The sequence below is a fragment of the Phoenix dactylifera genome, chromosome 1 (genome assembly GCF_009389715.1).
Source record: "Phoenix dactylifera cultivar Barhee BC4 chromosome 1, palm_55x_up_171113_PBpolish2nd_filt_p, whole genome shotgun sequence".
NCBI classification, from domain to species: Eukaryota; Viridiplantae; Streptophyta; class Magnoliopsida; order Arecales; family Arecaceae; genus Phoenix; species Phoenix dactylifera.
The window spans coordinates 18524998-18547521 of NC_052392.1; the positions used below are offsets into that span (position 1 = coordinate 18524998).

The following is a 22524-nucleotide window of genomic DNA, read 5'->3' on the forward strand; positions in this document are numbered from 1 at the left end:
CATTTTTGACAAAAATACCCTCACTTATATTATATTAATTATATTATATAATTAATATTAATGTATTATATTAATATTATATTAATGTATAATAAATATCAAATATATTGATTAATATTTATAAATAATCATATATTTAATATACTAATATATTAATTAATTATCAATCAATAAATCCAACAAAGAATTTATTAATAATTCATATATTTACTTATATACCAAAACATACTAAAATTTATTTATAATAAGAAATATTTTTCTAACATATATGTAATTAATTTAAAAAATATTTATTAACTCATGTAAATATATTTTAATATTTAAAATAACCAATTTTGAAAGTGTTTATGTAAGTAGACCATAAATTATCAACAAATGGATGGAAAAAAAATTATTATTTAAATTGTTTATTTAGAAATATTGTTAAAAATTAAGCAATATTTTTATATAAGATTATGTCTGACCAAATATAGCCATCTTTGTTCGATATTATTTTCTTAAATAATTTTTTATCAACCAAATATGATAAAATTTATTTCTTTATAATTATTTTTTTGTTTTTAAAATTATCAAATCACCTCGTAATCTGATAAAATTGAACGCCGATGTTAACACCGGGCCCATCCGGTTGTTCTAAAACCAGCCGGCGGAAATCGGATTCCGCTCACGATTTCAAAGCCAGGCAGCATCCGGAAAGCGGAAGACACTGTACGGGGCGTGGGGATCACGTGACGCTGTCTCCAGCCGTATAATCCACGCGCGTCCACCCGTCAATCCGATAGCCTCTAATCGGCCAGCGGCCACGCGGCTCATCGGACGGCAGGAATCGGCAGGGCCTGTGCCTCCGTATTCGAGGGCACCGGGAGGTGGGCGCCACGAGAGGGTTGTCCTGTCGCCTGTCGGTGCCTCGCCCGTCCCAACTTTCAAGCTGGGCCACGTCCAAAGAATGCCAGATTTCTGCGTGGAAAATTTATATGGCAGCAATCAAATCCCTAGTGAATTTTGAATTGTTTGTAGGCTAGGCATCAACGCTACAAGTCAAAACTTATCGGTACGAAGAAGCAAAATAAACCAGAAATAGCTGAAAATATAATTAAAGTAATAGAGAAGAAGCATGATTCACGAGCCAAACTTCGACATTGCATTTAATATCTAGGAGGCGGATGGTAGATGCAAAATAGAACTCATTGGGTCACCAAATCCGAGCTTACAAACAGAAACAGTATCGCTAGGTCGCGTTCATCCGCTCTCATCTATTTGATTATGTCATGCTGCTATTTCTTCATATGCTCTAACTCTCGATTTCCCACGCTACTCACTGGAAGTTCTTGCGCAATTTCACTACGAGAAATGGCGACCAGCTTATTGCGAGTGTTTGGCGCTAATAAATAAAAGACTTATCATATATACTCTTGCTTAAGTTTCATCTGTCTTCTTTATTTTAATATAAAGAATAGTATAAATAAATATAAATTTCAAAGTGGATAAATTACCTTCTGTGCTAATGTCCACGTCTTGTACGTTGACAATTGTGTCCCGCCCTTCGAGATCCGAGCATGAGGCGCGTTCTAATTAAAAAAAAAATCAAAAGCGACCGACTTTGTTGGCTGTCCGCTTGCACTTACGAAAACAACAAGTTGCTGCTCTTTCTCCAATATCAACTAGAAAATGTTGAAAGAGTAGTCGCATAGAAATAAAGAAGTAAAGGGAAAAGGCAGTTGCATCCGGAGCACGACAAAGGAGAACAATGTGAAAGTTGGAATAAGGGAACAAGTCCGTCTGACGACTAGCCCTCACAGCTCTAAGGATTCGTGGAGGAATGAATATTCTATAGGCCAGCGAGGTGCGTAGTAAAGTAATATCTCTATGTCCACGAGGATGCGCTCAATAGCTTGCCCGCAGAGCTCTAAGGATTCGTGGAAGAATATTCTATATGCCACCAAGTTGTGTAGTAAACTAATATTTCTGCGACTACACGATAAAAAGGTTCCCAACGAACGTGGATGACACTCTAAAAGCTTGTGAACACATGGGCTGCAGAATACTTCGGTCTGACTTGATCCGAAGTATGTATGTATGATGTCAAGATAAAAATAAAAGCTGGAACTCAAAAGCAACCTTATGGTAAGCATGGAAAACTTCTGGAAAACACACTTAAAAAAAGGAGAAAAGAAATCTCACCTCTAATTATCATGTTGCTCCAAATCTAATGTCTGATTCCATCTCTTGGTCTTGGACAGCTCTTAAAAGAGTGCTTGGAAAATCCCGTAGAATTGAGCTAGATTTTTTTATAAGAATCGGATTTGTTGGCCTACCCATCCCATATTCTTCTAACAATTCATTCTAATCTTAGCTTAAATCCTACCTGTAGACCTATTAGCCTGTAGGAATATAAAAAAATATCTTCATAGATTTTTTTTTTCTTCCACAGGTTTTAAGCTAGAAAGGTATTGGATTGATACGGGCCTACTCAAATGGATTGCCCACTCTATGAATCAAATAAAAAATTCAGTAAAATTGGGCTAAATTTTTTATAGGAATCAGATTTGTTGGCCTATCCATCCCATATTCTTTTAACAATCCATTCTAATCTTAGCTTAAATCCTACCTATAGACCTGTTAGCCTCCATGAATTAAAAAAAAAATATCTTCATAATTTTTTTTTTCTTCCAGAGGATTTAAGCTAGAAAGGTATTGGATTGATACGGCCTACTCCAATGGATTGCCCACTCTATGAATCAAATAAAAATATCCAGCCAAACCCAACTGGATTTTTCAAACACGTCATTGTCGTTGCTACTGCACTCCCACTTTGTTTGTAACAGCCATTTCCAAAAGTAACAGCTATGATCCATTACGATGAAAGTTCTTCTAATTGATATTTCAGTCTAAATTTTCCGCGGGAGAAGACTTCACCCCCAATAGAATAACCAAGATATTTGGCGTAATCTTCTTCCATGCACTCCGGGTCCAATCCCTCTTCAACAATTTTCACACACCACATTTTAGGTAAACCTACTGATCGACTCATATCTAGGTTTCCATGCTACACGGTGTGAAGGCTCATTGGCTTGTAAGAGATTGTTCAAATGTGCAAATGGATGCATCTGGCTTCAAATGGTTTAAGCAGGATTGTGGGTGGAGCAGCAGCCAGGCCATTGCTTAGCTTGAGTTTGGTCCCCACAACCTTCCACCAGCAGGGCGGCCAAACCCCATTCTGCAGTCGACAGCCTCACACTACCCCAATAGAATAATCTTAAACTTGTGGAAAAAAAGGACCTCCCATTTCTAGGACAGGTTTCTTCCCCAAAAGTTTATTGCGGGCTCGTTTGGTTCGCGAAAAAAGAAGGAAAGAAAGTGTGGTCAACGGAAAAATAATGAGATGCCTCTTATTTGGTTGGAGTTTTCAAAGGAGAGAGATGAAAAATTTGTATTCTCATAGAAATATGATTCCATATATTTTATGAGAAAGTATTTCCCATGAGAAACATAAAAAAGTTACTTTTCCATGAGCTGGAAATCACTCCATTTTATTTTTTCTTAAAAAAACCCTTCAGCATTAAAGAGGCATTAAAGACCTAATTTTTATTAAGGGTATAATAGGAATTACACATAACTTTCCGAGGAAAGTGGATAGTCAACCAAACATAAGCACTCTGAAAATCTCACTTTCCCATGGTTAACCAAACATGCCAAAAGTACTTTTCCATACATTCTCTTCTTAGGAATCTGCTTTTCAAGAATCATATTACAAGGAGAAAAAATGCTTCCCGTGAACCAAACGAGCCCTGCATGTAAAACTGTAAATATACTAGAGGCATTTTTTAGTTACTACCTGCTAAATTTGTTCATCAAATTGGACTAATAAGAATAAGGGGGGCAATCAGGTCGGGTCAAGCATAAACAAGTCGGGTCAAATACAAGTCTGATCAGAAAATTATAAACCTGAACTCGACCTGTTTATTAAACAAATCAGGAATTACAATCTGAACCCGACCTGTTTAATAAACAGGTCACCTGAACCGACCTGTTTAAGGAAAGAAAAGGGTGAGGGCTGGGGGGATGGGAGGGGAAAAGACGAGAGAGAGAGAGAGAGAGAGAGAGAGAGAGAGGCGGGAGGGTAAAGCCGTAAAGGAGAAAAAAAAAATCTTGCTCATCTTCTTCCCCGATCAGCCTCCCTCGCCACGGCTACGCCCGAGCCGCCACCTCGCACCGCCCGTGGCCTCCGCCTTGCAGCATCACCGTCGGAGCTTCACCGGTCGAACCACCGCCTCGAGATATGCCGTGACCGCCACTGTGCCGCCGTTGCAGCGCCGCACCGAGCCGCCATCGCTGAGCCCTCCTCCTGGCGACGGTCAGCCTCTCGACTTGGACTATCGGGTTTGCCTGCGCTCGCCCCTTCCGCACTCCGCTACGGAGCTCCGGCATCCTTCATCCATCCAACCTCATGCCCGAAAAACCCTATATTTTCCTAATTCTCCAAACCCTATCTCGTCGATGAGAAAGAGAAGAAATTCGGAGAGATTCGAGCGACGACGACGAGAGCACCGATCGAGATACCGGATTTGCAGGTGATGATGAACAGGGACTGGATGCGAGCGGTGACGATGAGAGGGATACCGGATACGGATTAGGAAATCAAAAGGCCAAAGGGGAAAACACTGTGGCCATGATTTGTAAGAGATACCGGATACGGATTAGGAAATTATTTAATATTATAGGTTAAACGGGTTATATGGGTCCAACAACTAAAATCTGTATCCGACCCAATTAATAAACAGGATAAACGGGTCAACCTGTTTACGACCCGAACCTATTTAGGTCAAATCCGAACCTGTTTATGACGGATCGAATGTGGGTCGGCTTAGTGGGTTGGGTCATATTTTGCCACCCCTAAGTAAGAATATTTAATTCTCTCACCTACCAGCTCACTCTAGAATCCGAACTTTCTACCAATTCCACCATCCTCTGCTGTTGTACAACGCTCTCGAAGGCATCATAAAAATAACACATGCAGATATAATTTGTTTATCTATCTTAATTGCTCTTGAAGTGTAATATAGCAATTTGATAAATTATATTTAAAATATTATGTAGGTTTATCAAAACCATCATCGTGGCTAGAATATAGACTACAATAAATTACAAGGTCATAGATGTGTAAATTGGCCTTGAGTTTGAGTCAAAATTAAATTATAAATATGTAATTGTTATATATAATGTTATATATATATTTGCAACAAATTAGAAATATATTTATATATATTTTTGTTACACATAGTTGTTATAGTATCTATTTGAAGGAACCATAGTAGATTAGACTTTGAAGTAGGTCATTTGACACAGACTTCTACTTATCACACATACAGTATAGTCCTTGCGCGAAGTACATTGATTTTTCGTGAGAATTTTTTTAGGATTAGCCCAAACCCCTAATCATGGCCTATGCGACAATTCTTACATAGGTGAGTCCTCCAAAAATATTTGTGACCTAATACCCTGCAGAATTCTTGTCATGGACTCATTAAGAGTACAACTCAACCTTTCCAATAATATAGTGGGCTTAAGCTCCATCTCCCTCGATGATTCTAGGACTCTACTCCTAGACCAACTTTTGGTTAATCGATTTGCCAAGTTTTTCTCAAACTTGACAAATTCCAAGAAAATGATATTTATGACGAATTCGGATAAGCTTGTTCATCTTTTTATTAGTATTCTTTTGATTTGTCGGTTCTATGATAGCCTTATTATTATAATGGATTGATATTGTCACGACCCCCGCCCCATTCCCGGCGAGCCGCCACGACGATCCTAGGGTGCGGGTAGGCATAAGGCCACCAGCCACCGCGTAGAACCCTACTACCTATCAATCATCAATAAATCTTGAAAAATTTGGCATGATGCATGCACAAAATGATCACTTTTCCTATAGTGATCTGTCAGGATTATCTCAATACATACAACACACTACCTGTCAGAGCAGCAATCACATAATCCGTCACAATATAACCTGGACAACACATGTATCATCACAGGCATACAACTGATCTGCACATATATATATATACCTGCTCTCCAATCCATCCATGGTCAAACCCATATCCACAACAGGATCTATGACTATAACTATACACTATATACAACAGAAGGTTTATAATACACCAAAATGTATAAACCTCTATCTAGATTATACTATACTATACTATGGAGCGGCACAGCTAGCAGGCAATCTCTAATCCTGCTCTTCTCTATACAATACCTGCCCTGCAATCAAAAACACCAAACTGGGGAGTGAGTATATAAATACTCAGTGAGTGGAGTAGAGAGTACTATGCACATGAGACAAAATATAATCATGGCTCGAGATGAAATCTCAAGAGCAACAACAAGATGAACATGATCTCAACATAGAGAATATGGAGTAAATCATCAATATCACCACAATCAATATCAACTCATCTGAAGCATATATGGAATAATCAAGTAAACATATATGCTACTCATGAATATGCTCAACAGATCATAATGCTGGAACATACAAATCAGGTGTCAATATGCTGAAATCATCACTAGACAGCTGTCGGGAGGTGGGTTTTACGCCCCAGGCGAACCAGCAACAACTCCCTACTGTCACATGCATATGCAGGATAAGACACCATACCGATAACATAAATGCTAGACAGCTATCGGGAGGTGGGTTTTACGCCCTAGGCGAACCAGCAACAACTCCCTACTGTCACATGCATATGCAGGATAAGACACCATACCGATAACATAAATGCTAGACAGCTATCGGGAGGTGGGTTTTACGCCCAAGGCGAACCAGCAACAACTCCCTACTGTCACATGCATATGCAGGATAAGACACCACACTGATCATATAAATGCTGGCCAGTATCCAGAACAGAAATCCATCTCACATCTACATACTAAACGGCACCTCGCGGAAATTCTACATCCGCGGAAAGCCATACTGCACCTCGCGGGGTCTTACTATGCCCGGCGGCAAGCAGAATATAAGTCGTAGGACCGGCCGATCCTACGCCTAGGGCCGTGTCCCCCCTAGGAAGGGACTGGGCTCCGCCCACCCAGAAGGCTACTATGTGCACAAAGGCCGATGTTCAACCCCATCGACTATAGGTGTCCTGCAGATACTGCCAAGCCATGCATAAATGACATAATGCACCCTTCCAATACTCTACTAAAAAGGAGCATAATCAAGACTACCACTCACTCGGCCACGACCCAATTATAACTAACATCAGGGTTGGGAGTGAGGAATCACGGAAGTACAATGCAACTCAATATACCATGAGAAGGGCTCTACAAGTCTTTGAAATAGAGGAAATGAAATCAATTTACAAAAGAAGTCATTTCACAATTCAGATTCAATTTAATTACTCATAAAGGAGTATAATCAAAGCTACCACTCACAAGTCTTTGAAATAGAGGAAATGAAATCAATTTACAAAAGAAGTTATTTCACAATTCGGAATCAATTTGGTTACTCATCAACCCCTCGTAATTCCTCTCAATGTTCCCTCAAATGCGTGCACAAGATAATCAAGTATGGAGAAACAAAATTATAGAGGAATCTACTACAATATCAATCAATATGCACAAGTGGAATCAATTCACACTTGGCGGTATTCATGAAAATGAATTAAGGATGCTCATGGTGCAAAGTACATGACTCCCACTCACCTGTCAATCCGGCACAGCCCTGATACGCCTCCAAAAATCTACAGCAGGCAGTGGGAAACTTCTTCCTCTTGTTCCCTAGCTTCTTGCCCAACTGTGACATGCATTTACAATACATTTAGTTTTGTATCAAGGGCTATAATCTACGTGCCAATTATAATATAGGGGACTTTAATTAATTCAACTCCCCCGTTCCCTAAATCTTTTCTTTTCTTTTCTTTTTTCTTTTTCTATTAATTAACTCACCATTTATGTGTATTAGGGACTCCCTTGCATGAGTACAAGCTCCCTTTTAGCTTGATCTAGGCTTAATACTCTATTATAGCATGAAATTCCTTATTTTCCACCCGGATGAACAGTAACCCGGACCGACAGCCGGTTACTTCATCTCGGGTTTGATCCACTTTCCAGACTCCAAATTTGATGAAATTTTTACCTAACATTCTACACTCATAGGGGATTCCAAAGAGGTAACATGCATTGCTATCGGAGGTCGTTTGACCCCCTAAATAATTCGCCGAAGTTGGGACTTCGACACAGTTTTTCCGTAGTGCCGGAAAAATTTGTCAAAATCCGATTCTTCCTCTTTTAACCGCCTCTACAACCCTTATCCGACCCCTCTAGACTATATTCACCCTTTGTATAGCCTAATGTCATCAAAAGACTAGATAGAGATGGATATTTACCTTTTTCTTTTTGGAAATCGAGGTCCTTGCGTAGAGGAGAGGAGATCTACACTTTTCCCTTCAGCTGGAAGTGCAACCGGGATCCCTTTCCCTCTCGAATCCCCTTCCTCTTCTTCTTTCTTCTTCTTCTTCTCTTTTTCTTTCTTTCTTTCCTCTCTGTTTCACGCCTGAGACTCCCTCTCTCTCGGTTTCATTCCACCGACAGCACAACCCTCTAATTAAATCACATCAAAACACTATTCACCCTTTGTTTAATATTATTAAATTTCCATTTTGCCCTTGCCACTTCGATATATCTGCAATTATGCCATTATCTTTTGATTCCTTCCCATTTTGCCCCTAACACTTCAACGCATCTACTATTATGCCATTAACTTTTGATTCCTTCCAATTTTACCCCTTATATCAATTTTAAAGGACTATTCTATCCCTTTTTTATATAAAAAAATAAAAAAAAAAATTTTGGGGTTATTACAGATATAGCCAGAACTGGCTTAGGGACTAAAAGTAGCTCTAAGATAAGCTTTTTAATCTAGCACAAATGGTATCTAAAGCAACCAACTCGGCCTCCATGGTGCTTCGAGATATAGTAGTTTGCTCGGATGATCCCCAAGTAACGACAGTATCGTCGAGAAGAAAGAGATATCCAATGGTTGATTAAAGAACAAGAGAATCAATAATCCAATTTGCATCACTATAACCCTCAACTACTTCAGGATATCCAGTGTAAAAGAGATATATCAAAGGTTTGCTTAAGATATCGAAATACCTTTTCAACAACTAACTAATGAGATTGATCTGGATTTTGAGTATATCTACTTAGTCTTCCTACAACATAGGCAGTATTAGGTCTTGTCATGTTTGCCACATACAAAAAAAAACTTATGATTTGAGAGTATTTGATTTGATCAACTGGTTCACCTAAATTCTTTTTAAGATGACATTTGAATTATAAGGAGTAGATACAGATTTTTGTTTAGAGTAACCAAAATTTTGAATTATTTTCTTGATAGAATGAGCAAGAGAGAGAGAGAGATAGCCCTTTACGGGATCTAATCAGTTTTATCCCTAGGATGATATCAGCTTTATCTAAGTCTTTCATGTGAAAGTCATTTGAAAAGAATTATTGATCTCAGATATGATTTTAAGAGACATTCCAAAGATCAGAATACCATCGACATATAAATAAAGGATCACACAATCATCATCGATGATTTTGGAATAGACACAGTTGTCATGATCATTGATGGAGAAACCAAAGAAAAGTTTGATTTTATCAAATTTTTTCTGTCATTGTTTAGGTGCCTATTTTAGACCATATAGGAACTTAACAAGTTTGCAAACTTTATTTTCTTGCACCTTTATAAAAAATCCTTCAAGATGTTCCATGTAGATCTCCATTTAGGAACGCAATCTTCACATCCATTTGATGAATGATCAACTTATGAATAGAAGCAACAACAATAAGGGTTCTAAGGATAGGGATTCTATCTATAGGAGAATAGGTATCAAAATAATATAAACTCTGTTTTTGGTTATACCCCTTAGACATTAATTTAGCCTTATATTTTTCTAGTGATCCACCAGGTCTAAGCTTCCTACGGAATACCCATTATAACCTAATAGTTTACCACCTGGAGGAAGATCAGTTATGATCCATGTCTGATTTTGGATAATTGAGTTGAATTCAGAGTTGATGGCTTCCTTCCAAAAAGAGTTGTCAGGTGATGACGTTGCCTCTGCAAATGTGGAAGGTTCACCTTCAACTAGAAAAGTAAAGAAACCTTCACTAAAGTCCCTTTCTTTTCTAGTCCTTGTGCTCCTTCTAGGTTCAGAAGGTCCATGATCAGAGTTAAGACCTCTTCCTCTTTCTAGAATCACAAGAAATCTTTGATTCAACAAGGCTAGGGTTAGATGATAGATCAAATTGAATTTCATTAGTTATTTGGTTTTTAAAAGAAAAATCATTTTTAAAATAAACAGCATCTCTAGCCTCGATGAGAGTGTTATTAAAGATGTCACTAATTTCAGAATTTATTATAAGAAATCTATTTGTACTACTATCCAAGAAATACCCTACAAAGATTGTATCTATAGTTTTAGGGCCATTTTTTTTCTTAGGTTCAGATTTACTTGCTTTAGCTAGGCACCCCCATACTTCGTAATCTAATTTAGAAGTTCTACCCTTTTGAGTTCAAAAGATGTCTTGTTACTATTCTTAAAAGGCATTCTATTTAGAATGTAACAGGCTGCTAAAAAAGCTTCCCCCACAAGTTCTCGGATGCACACAAACTGATTAATATTAAATTAACCATGTCCATTAGCGTGTGGTTCTTTCGTTCTACTACACTGTTCGACTGTGGGGAGGAGTAACCTCATGAATGATCTCATGCTCTTGACAGAATAGGGCCATTTCATTGAACGTATATCCTCCACCTCGATCAGACCTAAATCTTTTAAAGATTTTTTTCAATTTGGGTTCCAGTTTCAGCCTTATAGATTTTAAATTTATCTAAGACTTCAATTTTAGATTTGATTGGATATACGTAACAATACCGAGAGAAATCATCAATGAATGTTACAAAGTAACGATTTCCTCCTTGAGTTGGAATTTTGGTAAAGTTACACACATCACTTTGAATAAAATCAAGAAGGTTAGAACTTCTATTAACAGATTTGAAAGATTTTTGAGTACTTTTGGCTTGAACACATATTTCACATTTGATCATGAATCTTAGGGATCAAATTTAAGTTAGTCATGTGATGGATCCGATCAAAATTCATATGACCAAGCCTACTATGCCAAATATTAGAAGATTCAAAATTTAGAATAAAAGAAAGATCTTTATTAGAATCTTTAGGAATTGCACTTAATTTGAATAGACTTTCAGATACAAAGCTTTTTCTAACAAACTCATTATTACAAATGATCATAAGATTATTAGAATCTAATGTAATATTATAGTCTCTAGATACAAGAAGAGATCTACTGATGAGGTTCCTCCTAACACTAGGGACGAACAACACTTCATAAAGGATTAAAGTTTTCCTAAATGTCATCTTGAGGTCCACTCGTCCTTTTTCCTAACACTTGTGCTGAGGAGTCGATCCAAGCATTACATCTCCTCCACTTGATTCCTAAAAGGTGGAGAACCCGGGACAATCAAAACAAATATGTACATTAGCTCCAGAAACAAGCCACCAGCCACAAGAAGAATAGATAAGGAGTGCCATAGGATTTTGACTTTCTAACCTGAAAGAAGATCCAAAACCATTTTCAAATATATTCAATTGAGATTTAGGTGATCCTTTCTTCCATGGTTTAGTCTTACTATAGTAGCAGTCCTTCGGCATATGAGTTGTCTGCTTGCACACAAAGCAGATGTGCCTTTTAGCTTCTAATTCAGATGGTTATGGCTTCCAAGAAGTTTGGAGGAAGAGACAAGGTTTGAAGAATTCTGGGTTTTAGGTTTGAAGAATTCTAGGCTTTTTTCTTTTTTTACAAAATTTTCCTCAAGGTTTGAAATAGATATGATTTAATTTAATCAAATTTATCTTGGGTCCAAAATCGGATTTAGGCTTATATTTAAATCGATGCTCTTCTTCGATCTTGATTGAGTCTATAACTTCTGATAGGGTTAAGTCACCTTGCTTATGACTTAACTTACGAGAAAAACTCGACCAAGATAGAGGGAGAGAATCAACCAAAGCTTGAACTCTATAATTTTCGGAGAATTTACAACCTATCCGTTCAGCCTTTCTAAGAAGATCTTGAAATTCATAAATTTAGATACTAATAGATTTAGAATCCACCATAACATATTTACGGAATTTGGATACGTTGAACCGATCAAGACCGACATCATCCAATCCATATTCCATTTCAAAAGCACCCCAAAGCTTCTTAACCGATTTGGTTGAAAGACATACATCATATGGAGAATTAGCAAGATCCTTTGGCGCCAATAGAACTCAATTTCTTCATGGGTTTTAGAGTGAGAGCCAGGTGATCCAGAATTTGAGGACAAGGTGAGAGTTGAGAGGTTGATCCAGATGACAGTCTAGGATCAGAAAATTCTATGCTAGAGATCAACCCTAATGTGGTTACCCAATATTTTACTTCGCTTTGACACCTTTAAAAAGAAGACCCACTAAAATTTTTGGGTTTGATTGAACTATGATCATCAAAAAAAGCCATTTATGAAGTTTTGTTTGCTTAATTTGTTCTGCAAATACAAGTTTCAAGAGATTTAGCCCTATGTTTGAATAGTTAATTAATGACTTTTAATAATATAATTCTAGATTTTGAAATAAATGTAATAAAGAGCTATAATAATAAAATGAAATAAACAAGGTAATGCATGCTAGACGTGTGTAACATCAAAACAAGGTGTAAAATGTTTCCTTTTGAACAATGAATCAACATTTGATTTTTAAACTCATTATAAAATGAAATAAATTTTATGTGGTAGTTCTTACATATTGTTCATCTACCATGTTAAATGATGCACTGCAAGTCCATGACCAGTTAAAATCAGCAAACCTTTTAAAAGAACACCTTTGTGATGACAAAACAGATATTTTATCTACCCAATGTACCATTCCGGAGAGGCTTTTCACAAATTAATAGATAACAAAAAAATGTACCATTAATTGTAACATTAAACTTCAAGTTTTAGTAGGAAGGACTTTATAGTAGTTAGGTTTCAAAGTTCTCCTAGAAGCTTCAATGTGGAAACAGTAAGTTAATCCACTTCTTCTCTATTGTTCACATATTTTTACCCCAGCTCCCCCCCCCCCCCCCCCCCCCCCTCTACAAAAAAAGAAAAAGAAAAATCACAATACCTTATTAATATTAAAAGAAACAATTTTAACAATTTCCAGGGTTAATCTATTTTAAAACCCTTTCTAATTTTTTATCCTTTTACATTTCGCAACTTTCTTCTGATGAAAGTATGGTTCTAGAAATGATTAATTCCTGATTTATGACAACCATTGATGCACATCAACATAAGCCAGCACAACAGTATTCAAACTATCCATCATTGCTCCACCTTTACGAATGTGTCTAATGACTTGTTCTAGTGCAGGGGATAGTACATGAATAAATAACAATAAAGCTAAGTTACTACTACCTTCTTGAACATGTCAGTTTTCCCCCAAAATTTCCATTGTTGTCCCATTACTAGACATGGTTCATTGCAATGCTGTCTTATATGAATACAAGAACAAGCTGGAAGGCCCTTTAGAGTTGACCTTTAGTCATGTCACTGGGGAAGAAAAACCACTAATTCATCAAGATTGCTTCCACGGTCCAAATTTCCATCAATGAGGATATTGACCACAAAAGGAAAAAAAAAAAAACAAGAAAGCTTCTAATGGATACTAGCTAGAATCACTGCATACTTAAAGTTTTTCTGTTCATCACCAAATTATAGGATTTCCTATCTGTCTCCAGAAAGTTTCATCTTCTTTTCTTCAAAGAGAAAATATAAGGCTTAAATAAAACAAAAAAGATACTTTGTACAAGGTTAATTTCAAATTTTATTTCGAAGTTCAAGCCTTTTCATCATTGAATTGCATATGCTTATGATTCTTCAGGATAATCAGGCTTAAGAACTCATTAAGTACTTATTATTTTGCAGGTAATTGCTTCCTAAATTCTATATTTTCTAGCCAAATTGATAATTTTTATAGGAATTTTTTCCCTGATTGGAAGCATGTAAAATTAAGTAATTTGGATAAGAAAGTAAATATCAAGATACAAGGACATCATCCCATTCCAGGTAAACTACCAGCTATGATGGAACTGACAGGCTCATCAGTAGCAATTCCTGTTGTACCAACCGCCACTAAGGATGCTCCAGCAATAAGAAGACCAAGTAACGGCAGCACCATCCCGCATAACATTTAGCAGTTTCGAGGTAAAAAAGATAACTTCAGCATTAACATATCATGAAAAATGTCAGTATTCAACTTGTAAGCAAATAAGTTCGAATGATTATCTCTATTTATTTATTTATTTATTTATATCCCTCTTCTAGAGGAGAGACATTCTAAAGATAAAGTAAATCTTTCTGTTATTGTGAACAGCGATCACCTGTGTCATAACTGCAACTGATGTTGAATCATGGCCATGGCAAACATAACCACGCAATTTCATTCCTCCACATGCTGCACCTTTCCTGACACCATTTATGAAGATAAATGCATAAGCAGAAGAACGTATAATAATAAATACCTAAGCAGAAGGATAAATAAAGATCCAAATAAAACAGGCGCAAGCAGGAAAAAGTTATAAAAGATCCATATAAACCAGGCACTGAATCAATAAAAGTATACCATTATAAGGCTATAAAGCAAAAGCTAAGGATGAATCAAGATTGCAACTTTCCGTTTCTGTACTCTCCTGACCTCCAAAGCATATGTGGAATCACTCTAGTACTTTAAAATGATGATTGATATAGCAAAATAAACTTCTATTATGTGAATTCAAACATATGCATCGCGTATAAAGTAGAAGGCAACTTCATGAGTGCAAAAGCTGTTTCATCCATGCAGTAAAAGCCACAAAGAGCTGCAATCATGCTTTTATCCAGATACAAGCATATGCATGTGATGTGAAACAGAAGGTGACCAATTGCAAGAGCAGATATTCAATTATAACATTTCATGCAAGCAAAGACCAGATTATGTTTGTGGCATCAAAAGTAGTGCATGCATGACAGTTACTTTTCTTTTTGATGCAAATAAAAGTGTCCCTTTTAACAATAAGAATCCAGCAGAAGCAGACTGCTGCATGAGAGGTGTTCCACCAGGAACATCTACATCGCTGCAATGAAGAGACAAATATATGCATTCATGTGATCCTCTAAAGGCTTCAGCATTTTGTTTATTTAAAGAGGCAGAAAGAAGTTATAAAGACATACTTTATATAGTTTTTAAAATGCAAATGCACATCCTCATAAATCATCGAGGTCAGCTCCATCACAAGGTTGGGGCGTTTAAGCTGATATTTACGAACAAATTCAGGATCATGAAAGAGCTTCCTACAGAGTCTGCACAGTGCCTTCTTGAATTTGCCAAAGGTTCGGAATTAATTGGGTAAGCTTTGGGGACAGCAGAAAAGCAGATTATTTTCCTTTTCTGGATCCCTGCAGTATCCTTTTCTTTCACCATCAGCATCTGGTTCATCCTCAGAGTTCAAATCAATAATCAATGCAAATGATAAAGCTGTTTGGCCAGGCCTACTACATATCAAACATCAAAAGAAGTTGAGGCTTGTTGCTGGAAATTGGACCCGGAGGTGACCGCAAACCGAGGAGAAGCTCCGGCTGGTGGTGCGGCGGCGGACGACTGTCTCCGGCGGACCTGCAAGAAGCCTGTGGCCGGGGTTCCGGCGCCGGCCCTCCGATGCTTAAGTCAGAGGGAGGTTTTTAATAGAGAGAAGTAATGGAGAGAGGTAAGAGAGAAAAGTAATGGCCGGGGAGGTAATGGAGAAAGTCCCTCTTTTTGGAGGAAAGAGGAGGAAGCCCCCTGCCTCGCCAGCGTTCCCCCCTCTTTATAGGAGGGGGTGTGGCAGTTACTCATCCTTGATTGTGATTGCGCATATCTCGGATTAAATAGGTTACATTAGATGGCACGGGCGTTCAAATTAGCTGGCAATCGGTTGAAATAGTAGGAATTCAAATTTTGACAGCTGTGGTGGCAGAGACTGCGGGATTTGATCCCGAATATGAAGGATTTGGTGCTCCCTTCTTTATGTGGGCGTTCCGCGCTCGGCCTTATGAGGTCGCTTTTCTGAGCTCGGCTTTCTGAGGTCATGCCTGCTGAGGTCGTGCATGCCGAGATCATGCTTGCCGGGGTCACGCCTGTCGTCGGATTAGGGTGCTCTAATTGTATTTGTGGGGTGGTCCATTTTTTCCCCAACACTATCCCCCAACTTCCGAGTTCGAGCTGTTTTTTGGCTTGGGCGAAGGAAGTAGTCCAATCGTCGATCGTCCTATAATATAGCCAAATGTCTATGGAGATGTATGTGCCAAGTAGGATGTACCTCTCGTGCAGTCGAAGCTAACGGCCTTAAGCCGAGCTAAGCGACTCTGCTCCGAGGTCGACTTCAGCGGCCTTCTTTGGCTTGTGGTCAACTCAGCAGGGTGCCCCCTACTCAGATCGGGGCGCGTTGTCGTAGGAGGCGTTGAATGTCGTCGAAGGGCGTTGAATGGTGTCGAAATGGCGTTCCGAGCTTGGTCGGGGCATCCCAAGCTTGGTCGGGGCGTCATCGAGTAGTTCCCGAGGTCGAGGAAACCTTAGCTCGCGGTCGACTCAGCGGATTATCCCGAGCTTGGTCGAGCATCCTGAGCTTGGTCGGGGCATTATTGGAGATACATACAGGAGACGGGCCTCATCCGTTGGCGATCGTGCGCCCCCACTCAGAGCGGGGCAACGTTGGAGATAGAGATACTCGTAAGTCTTCTTTTGCATTCTCCGACCTGAAAATAGGTAAAATATTGAAATTATTTAAAGCCAAAGTGGCGTCCTGTACCTTTTGGAGATATTTTGATGGCTTCCGAGCTTCGAAGTCCCTCAGGACTTAGCTCGGCACCAGCCTTCTGAGCTCGACCTTCTGGGGGAGGCGTTCTGCGCTCATGCTTCTAAGCTCGGTTTTCGAGCTTGGCCTTCTGAGCTCGGCTCTTAGTGAAAGCACCAGCCGTTAAGGTCACGAAAAACGAAGGTCGGCCTTGCATCGTGAGGTATTGTCCACTCTGGGAGGGTCCGTGTAGGTACCATGCCCCCGCATGGTTTCGTTCCTTCGATGCGGGATCTAGTCCTGCTACCAAAAAGGGCCTTCCTGGCCTGGCGACTGAGCGCCGTCCTGAGGACTTACACCCATGAGGAGGGAGTACATGCTGGTCTCTTACTTGCTGCAGGCCTTGATGATCCGAACGAGGGAAGTGGGGACACGTAGCCTTCGTCCTGATCGCAGAACAAAAGAGAAGAGTTTGAACGGCAATGGGATTTAATGGGAAGAATCTGGTGGGTCCTCTGTTACAGACACTGTACCCTTTGCCACAGAGGCTTACAATCCCATTTTAAAACTTCATAACTTTCCTACTCTTTTCCCTTCAGATCTCATTTTTTATTTCTCTTCCCCTCCAACTTGTTGATATGAGACTCGGGCTACTACTTCTCACTGGTTCCCCCCACGTCCCACGTCGTTGCAGCGGGAGCCGTGCCTGATTCGAGATGGCTCGGGAGAAAGTTTCTTCCTCCGCTTAACGTAAACCCGTGGAGGAGGCACAGGAGGGGCCTCCACTTGTTGCAGACTTTGGACTGCAGTGGCTAGCGTTTGGACTTTGTTGCACCAGCGCGTCGAACTGCTCGGGTTGGACTTGTAGAACTTGATCTGCCGGAGGTCTTGGTGGTGGATTCTGGACTGAGCGTCCAGAACTTGGTGCATGATGCCGGAAGGTATAAGAGACTCCACTGCTCCTTAGTCTCATGATCACGACTCGGGCCCTTCCTCTAGCGCCAACTGTTGCTGGAAATTGGACCCGGGAATGACCGTGGACTGAGGAGGAGGAGCTCCGGCTGGTGGTGCGGCGGCGGATGGCTGTCTTCGGCGGACCTGCAAGAAGCCTGTGGCCGAGGGTTCCGGCGCCGGCCCTCCGATGCTTAAGTTAGAAAAAAAAATTAATAGAGAGAAGTAATGGAGAGAGGTAATGGAGAAAAGTAATGGCCGGGGAGGTAATGGAGAAAGTCCCTCTTTTTGGAGGAAGCGCCCTGCCTCGCCAGCGTTCCCCCTCTTTATAGGAGGGGGTGTGACGGTTACTCACCCTTGATTGCGATTGCGCATATCTCGGATTAAATAGGTTACCTTAGATGGCACAGGCGTTCAAATTAGCAGGCAATCGGTTGAGATAGTAGTTATTCAAATTTTGACAGCTGTGGTGGCGAAGACTGCGGGATTTGATTCCGAATATGGAGGATTTGATGCTCCCTTCTTTATGTGGGCGTTTCGCGCTCGGCCTTATAAGCTCGGCCTTATGAAGTTGGTTTTCTGAGCTCGGCCTTCTGAGGTCATGCCTGCCGAAGTCGTGCATGCCGAGATCATGCTTATCGGGGTCATGCCTGTCGTCGGATTCGCGTGCTCTGATTGTATTTGTGGGGTGGTCCATTTTTTCCCCAACAAGGCTAGACATTAAATGTGCACGTACAAGCATAGGCTGTGATAAACATCTTGCAGGTCCGAAGTTCCACCTCTAAGTAAAGAAAAATTTCTTTGCAGCAGTCCTAGCATGCCCTTTCCTTCTGTATAATGTAAATGCAGCAAATATAAGATGGGCTACTATGTTGAAGTAGGTATAACTGAGTAAAGCAACTGAAAAATTGTTAAAGAAATAGGAGAAATCCAAATAAACATTTGATTTCATATGAAATTTTGCCCCTGTGCCTGTGTGCACGCACCATCAAGGTGGCAATGATTAATGCCACTTCTCAAATCCAATATTTCTTCAGCATTTAGTCTATCTATTCTCATCGACTATGCCTGCCAACAGCTTACCATTCCATAACCATCCGCAAATTAGCTGGATGATATTTATCTTTCACCTACACCGGCCCAGAGTACTAATTAAAACGAAATGACATTCTGAAAAGAAGAATGAAAAAAAGAAGTGGAAAGCAAATTGTAACAATCTCCTTATAAGCCTGAAAATAAGCATGCTTTGGGTTGCAAATGTATCCAATCTGTATTTTGAGTACCTACAAAGTCAGAAAAATGCTTGAACTAACAACCAATAAAGCTGAAGTTCCTATCAAATGCTCAATAACCAAGGAACCAAATCACCATTATCGAGCTCAAGTGCATGAATATGATGGCTAATATCATCTGTAATACTCATGCATTTTGTTAAGATTAAGAAAATTCTCAATATTAATTACCTATTCTCTACTTCAGCTGGCAGTATATCATCCTCAAGTTCTTGGATGAAATCACTTGTATGGCATCAAGCCTTCCTGGAAGAATTAATGTTACAACATGCTGATGCAGAAACAATCTCAAATGGAATGCAACACGATCTCATTACATAATATGTTAAGCAAATCCTATATCTTTGGAAAACTTTGTCCTAAAAACTCACAAGATGTAAACTCTCCAAATAACTAACAAGATATAAACTCCACAGATCTAATTGAGAAGAACCAAAAACATTCAAAAGCTTAGCAAACTGATTAAAGCATGCAGAAATCCTGGACTTCACTATCATGCAGAACAACAGATTCCTCACAAATAAATTTAGAATAAACCTAGAATGGTTTAAGGAGATTCAACATAAACAAGGCTAGTAGATGCATTTTCACCGAAGCATTGTGATCCAAATGACTCTAATCTCCTCAAAATTTGACTCAGTTAATTGACTTATTGACTCAGGAAATCCTAAATTTAAACTTCAGCATTTTAAAAGGAGGAAAGAGATAAAAGAAGCCAATATCAAAATTTGGGTTTTTTAAGGTCAAATATTCCTTTTTTCCATGGATGCATAAGATTTTTTTCCTGCTGATGCATAAGTATGATCTGCTCAGAAATATATCAAGTATTAAAAGAACACAGCTGCAACATATAAAATAGAAAGTGGATACACTTCCTACTAGATCAATGTATTCTAATTTCTAAAGTTATAAAAATAAGTGCTCCTATTATAATTATAAAGCACATGATGTATATAATAGAAGACAGTTAAAATTTTATAGAAATGGCAACTGCCCCACATAATGACCCCTGGCTCCTTCCTTGCTACAAGGCCAGAATGTGGTGATGCACGCAAGATAAAATGGCTGAAAGAGGAATGCACATCGTGCCCTTTTTCAGCACATAAAGCAACCTCTTCAGCTTCAGGCTAGTAGAATCTATTAACGTGAAGTTTACAAGGGAACAAAAGGCTCTAGTCAGGGCATGCAATGAGTGTAGACAGGGAAAGACGTTCAAAAATGAAAAGAAAAAAGAGAGGAAACAAGAGAAAACAATATACTAACACAACAAACTAAAAAAAATGGTAACCACTTAAACAAGAAAAATGTTAAGATACACAATATTAAGGAATGAGGGCAATGATTGAACTATATAAGCCATGGCAAAGAGCAAACTTTTTCATGCTTGAGCCATCAACAAAGTCCGATAAGCTTGTCAATTAAATTGAAAAAAAGGAAAACAGATCTAGTAGTAACATAATTAAGAAAATAAAAACTAACACATGTTAAAATGCCATGAAGCAAATATTTTGCACTATTAGCATGAAAAAAAGATGAAGCTGAAGAAAGTATAAGAAAGCTGAAAAAGATGGCTTGTATAAAGATGACAACGGCACAGCAAGTGTTCCGTCAAAGAGGGGAAATGGACAGGAAAAGAAAAAAGATAAACAATAAGAAAGTAGTTACTTTAAGAATCCATTTGCTAATATCATAAAGCCATCTTGGGCGGTTAAAATTAAACCTTTGAAAGGGCTATACAGGTCTGAAATGATATCACAAATAGAAGCTTTCAATTGTCATAATCTTCTTATTCTCAAAAATCATCATAACCTTCTAGAGACATAAATAGAATTATTTATATCCAATCCAATGCAATATCTATACCCAGTTGCAACCAAATATAGATATAGCTAATATAAATGGATATGGTTATGTGTTCAATTTGACATACTGACGTCCCTACAAACACATATAGACACAATTTTGTCAAGATTTAACTGCCAAACACCATTAGGTTTCTAGATTTGTTTTTTGTCTTTTCAGATATAGCCATATTCTTAAACCAATTGATCCACCTTTCACACCGACCAATTTAAAAAGTATAGGCCAACAAGAAAGGTGCATTTGACACTATGCTAAGTCAATAAGCTAACCAAGAAACTACATTCAAACTTGCGTGCTTGACGGAACCAGGAAACCTAAACAATCATGCACCAGATGCTGAAGAATATAAACAAAAATGCCTAATATGTTGAAATTTGATCGAACAAAGACATGCAATTCCGAAAGCATAACACAAGACAAAGGCAATTAGCATACTAAGAACAGAAGCGCAACTGGATGGAGGAGAAACAGGACTCCGTTGGAATTTGAAAAAGAACAAGCAAGTAATACAGTAGAGTAGCCTCACAGATAACCAAAACATACCACAAAGAATAACAAAGAATTTGTTTCAAGAACCACCTCATGAACGACGCACCCGCAGACCGTGCAGTCTTTTTTAAACTAGTTTCGTCATAGTCATTCCTAGCAGCAAACGGACAGAACGATGAGAAAATTTATCTACAAAATTGGTTTCAGAATCACCCCCAAGAACTGAGTTCTTGGAAACGCGATACTTGATGTATTACACCGTAGTTCTCGACTCACCTTCGATCTTCTGACCGTAAACCCCTCACCGGACTACCACGGCGCCTATCATACCCACCATCATCCCTTCTTGACCGCTTGATCGTCCCCGGCGGTGGTAACCGGCGAGGGGGAGCGCCGACGGTCACGGTTGCCGTAACGGGGTGGGCTCCGCCGGAGGCACTCGATCCTCGATGATCCGAGAGGCGGCGTCGGCGGCGGACGGTTCCTCGAGTCGTAGTGGTCATCCGCCACTCCCTTGAGCCACGATCCCTTATTTTTGGCGGTGGAGGGTTCCGGCTGAGCTATCCCTCCTCTCCGGTCCCGGCGGCGACGTAGGGTTTCAGCGGTAATGTCCATCACCTCCGCCATGGGAACCGCGATTGGAGTCGGTGGAATACCCTAGGAATCGGGAAAGGAAACGGAAACTCTTTACTCGTCGAGCTCCCTCCCTCAGCCCCTCTCTCTTAAGAGCAGGGGAGGACGTATATAAAAGGGGACTTCCGTTCTGCCAAAATTTTAGGGACTGCAATTTAATACGAAGACTTCAGGGGATCCTTAGAAATAATCCAATGCCGGAACTAGTTCAAACTTGAGGAATGAACTATCACATATCACCGACTATATTTAACCCTTGAGCTTGGACTCGTTCCGGCAGTGGCGCTGCCGAGAATAGTTCAAATTTAAGGGGGGGGGAAAATGTGAAATTCAACCCCTTGCGATAGATTTAGATGTAAGTTTCCAATTTATGTCTGCACTT

At 39.4% G+C, this 22524-nt stretch overlaps 1 protein-coding gene across 12 annotated transcripts; it reads right to left on the minus strand.

Moving 5' to 3' along the window:
* Window positions 1-465: 465 nt before the first annotated feature.
* LOC120103918 lies at window positions 466-22281 on the minus strand. 12 transcript variants are annotated; one of them, XR_005512741.1, is made up of 5 exons: window positions 21786-22267; window positions 21564-21662; window positions 19329-19403; window positions 14488-14572; window positions 466-957 (listed from the first exon to the last, which is right to left on the minus strand). XR_005512741.1 is itself a non-coding variant. In XM_039128732.1 (4 exons), the coding sequence occupies exons 1-4, from the start codon at window positions 22010-22012 to the stop codon at window positions 673-675; spliced, it is 660 nt and encodes a 219-aa protein (XP_038984660.1). In that variant the 5' UTR covers window positions 22013-22281; the 3' UTR covers window positions 473-672. The 12 variants fall into 12 exon arrangements, 6 of the variants coding, with proteins under 6 accessions (XP_038984671.1, XP_038984660.1, XP_038984654.1 ...); XR_005512739.1 differs by lacking the exon at window positions 466-957 and adding an exon at window positions 6224-6264 and having other exon boundaries at window positions 21786-22266; XR_005512737.1 differs by lacking the exon at window positions 466-957 and adding an exon at window positions 13912-14324 and having other exon boundaries at window positions 21786-22266.
* Between the last annotated feature and the right edge of the window lie 243 nt (window positions 22282-22524).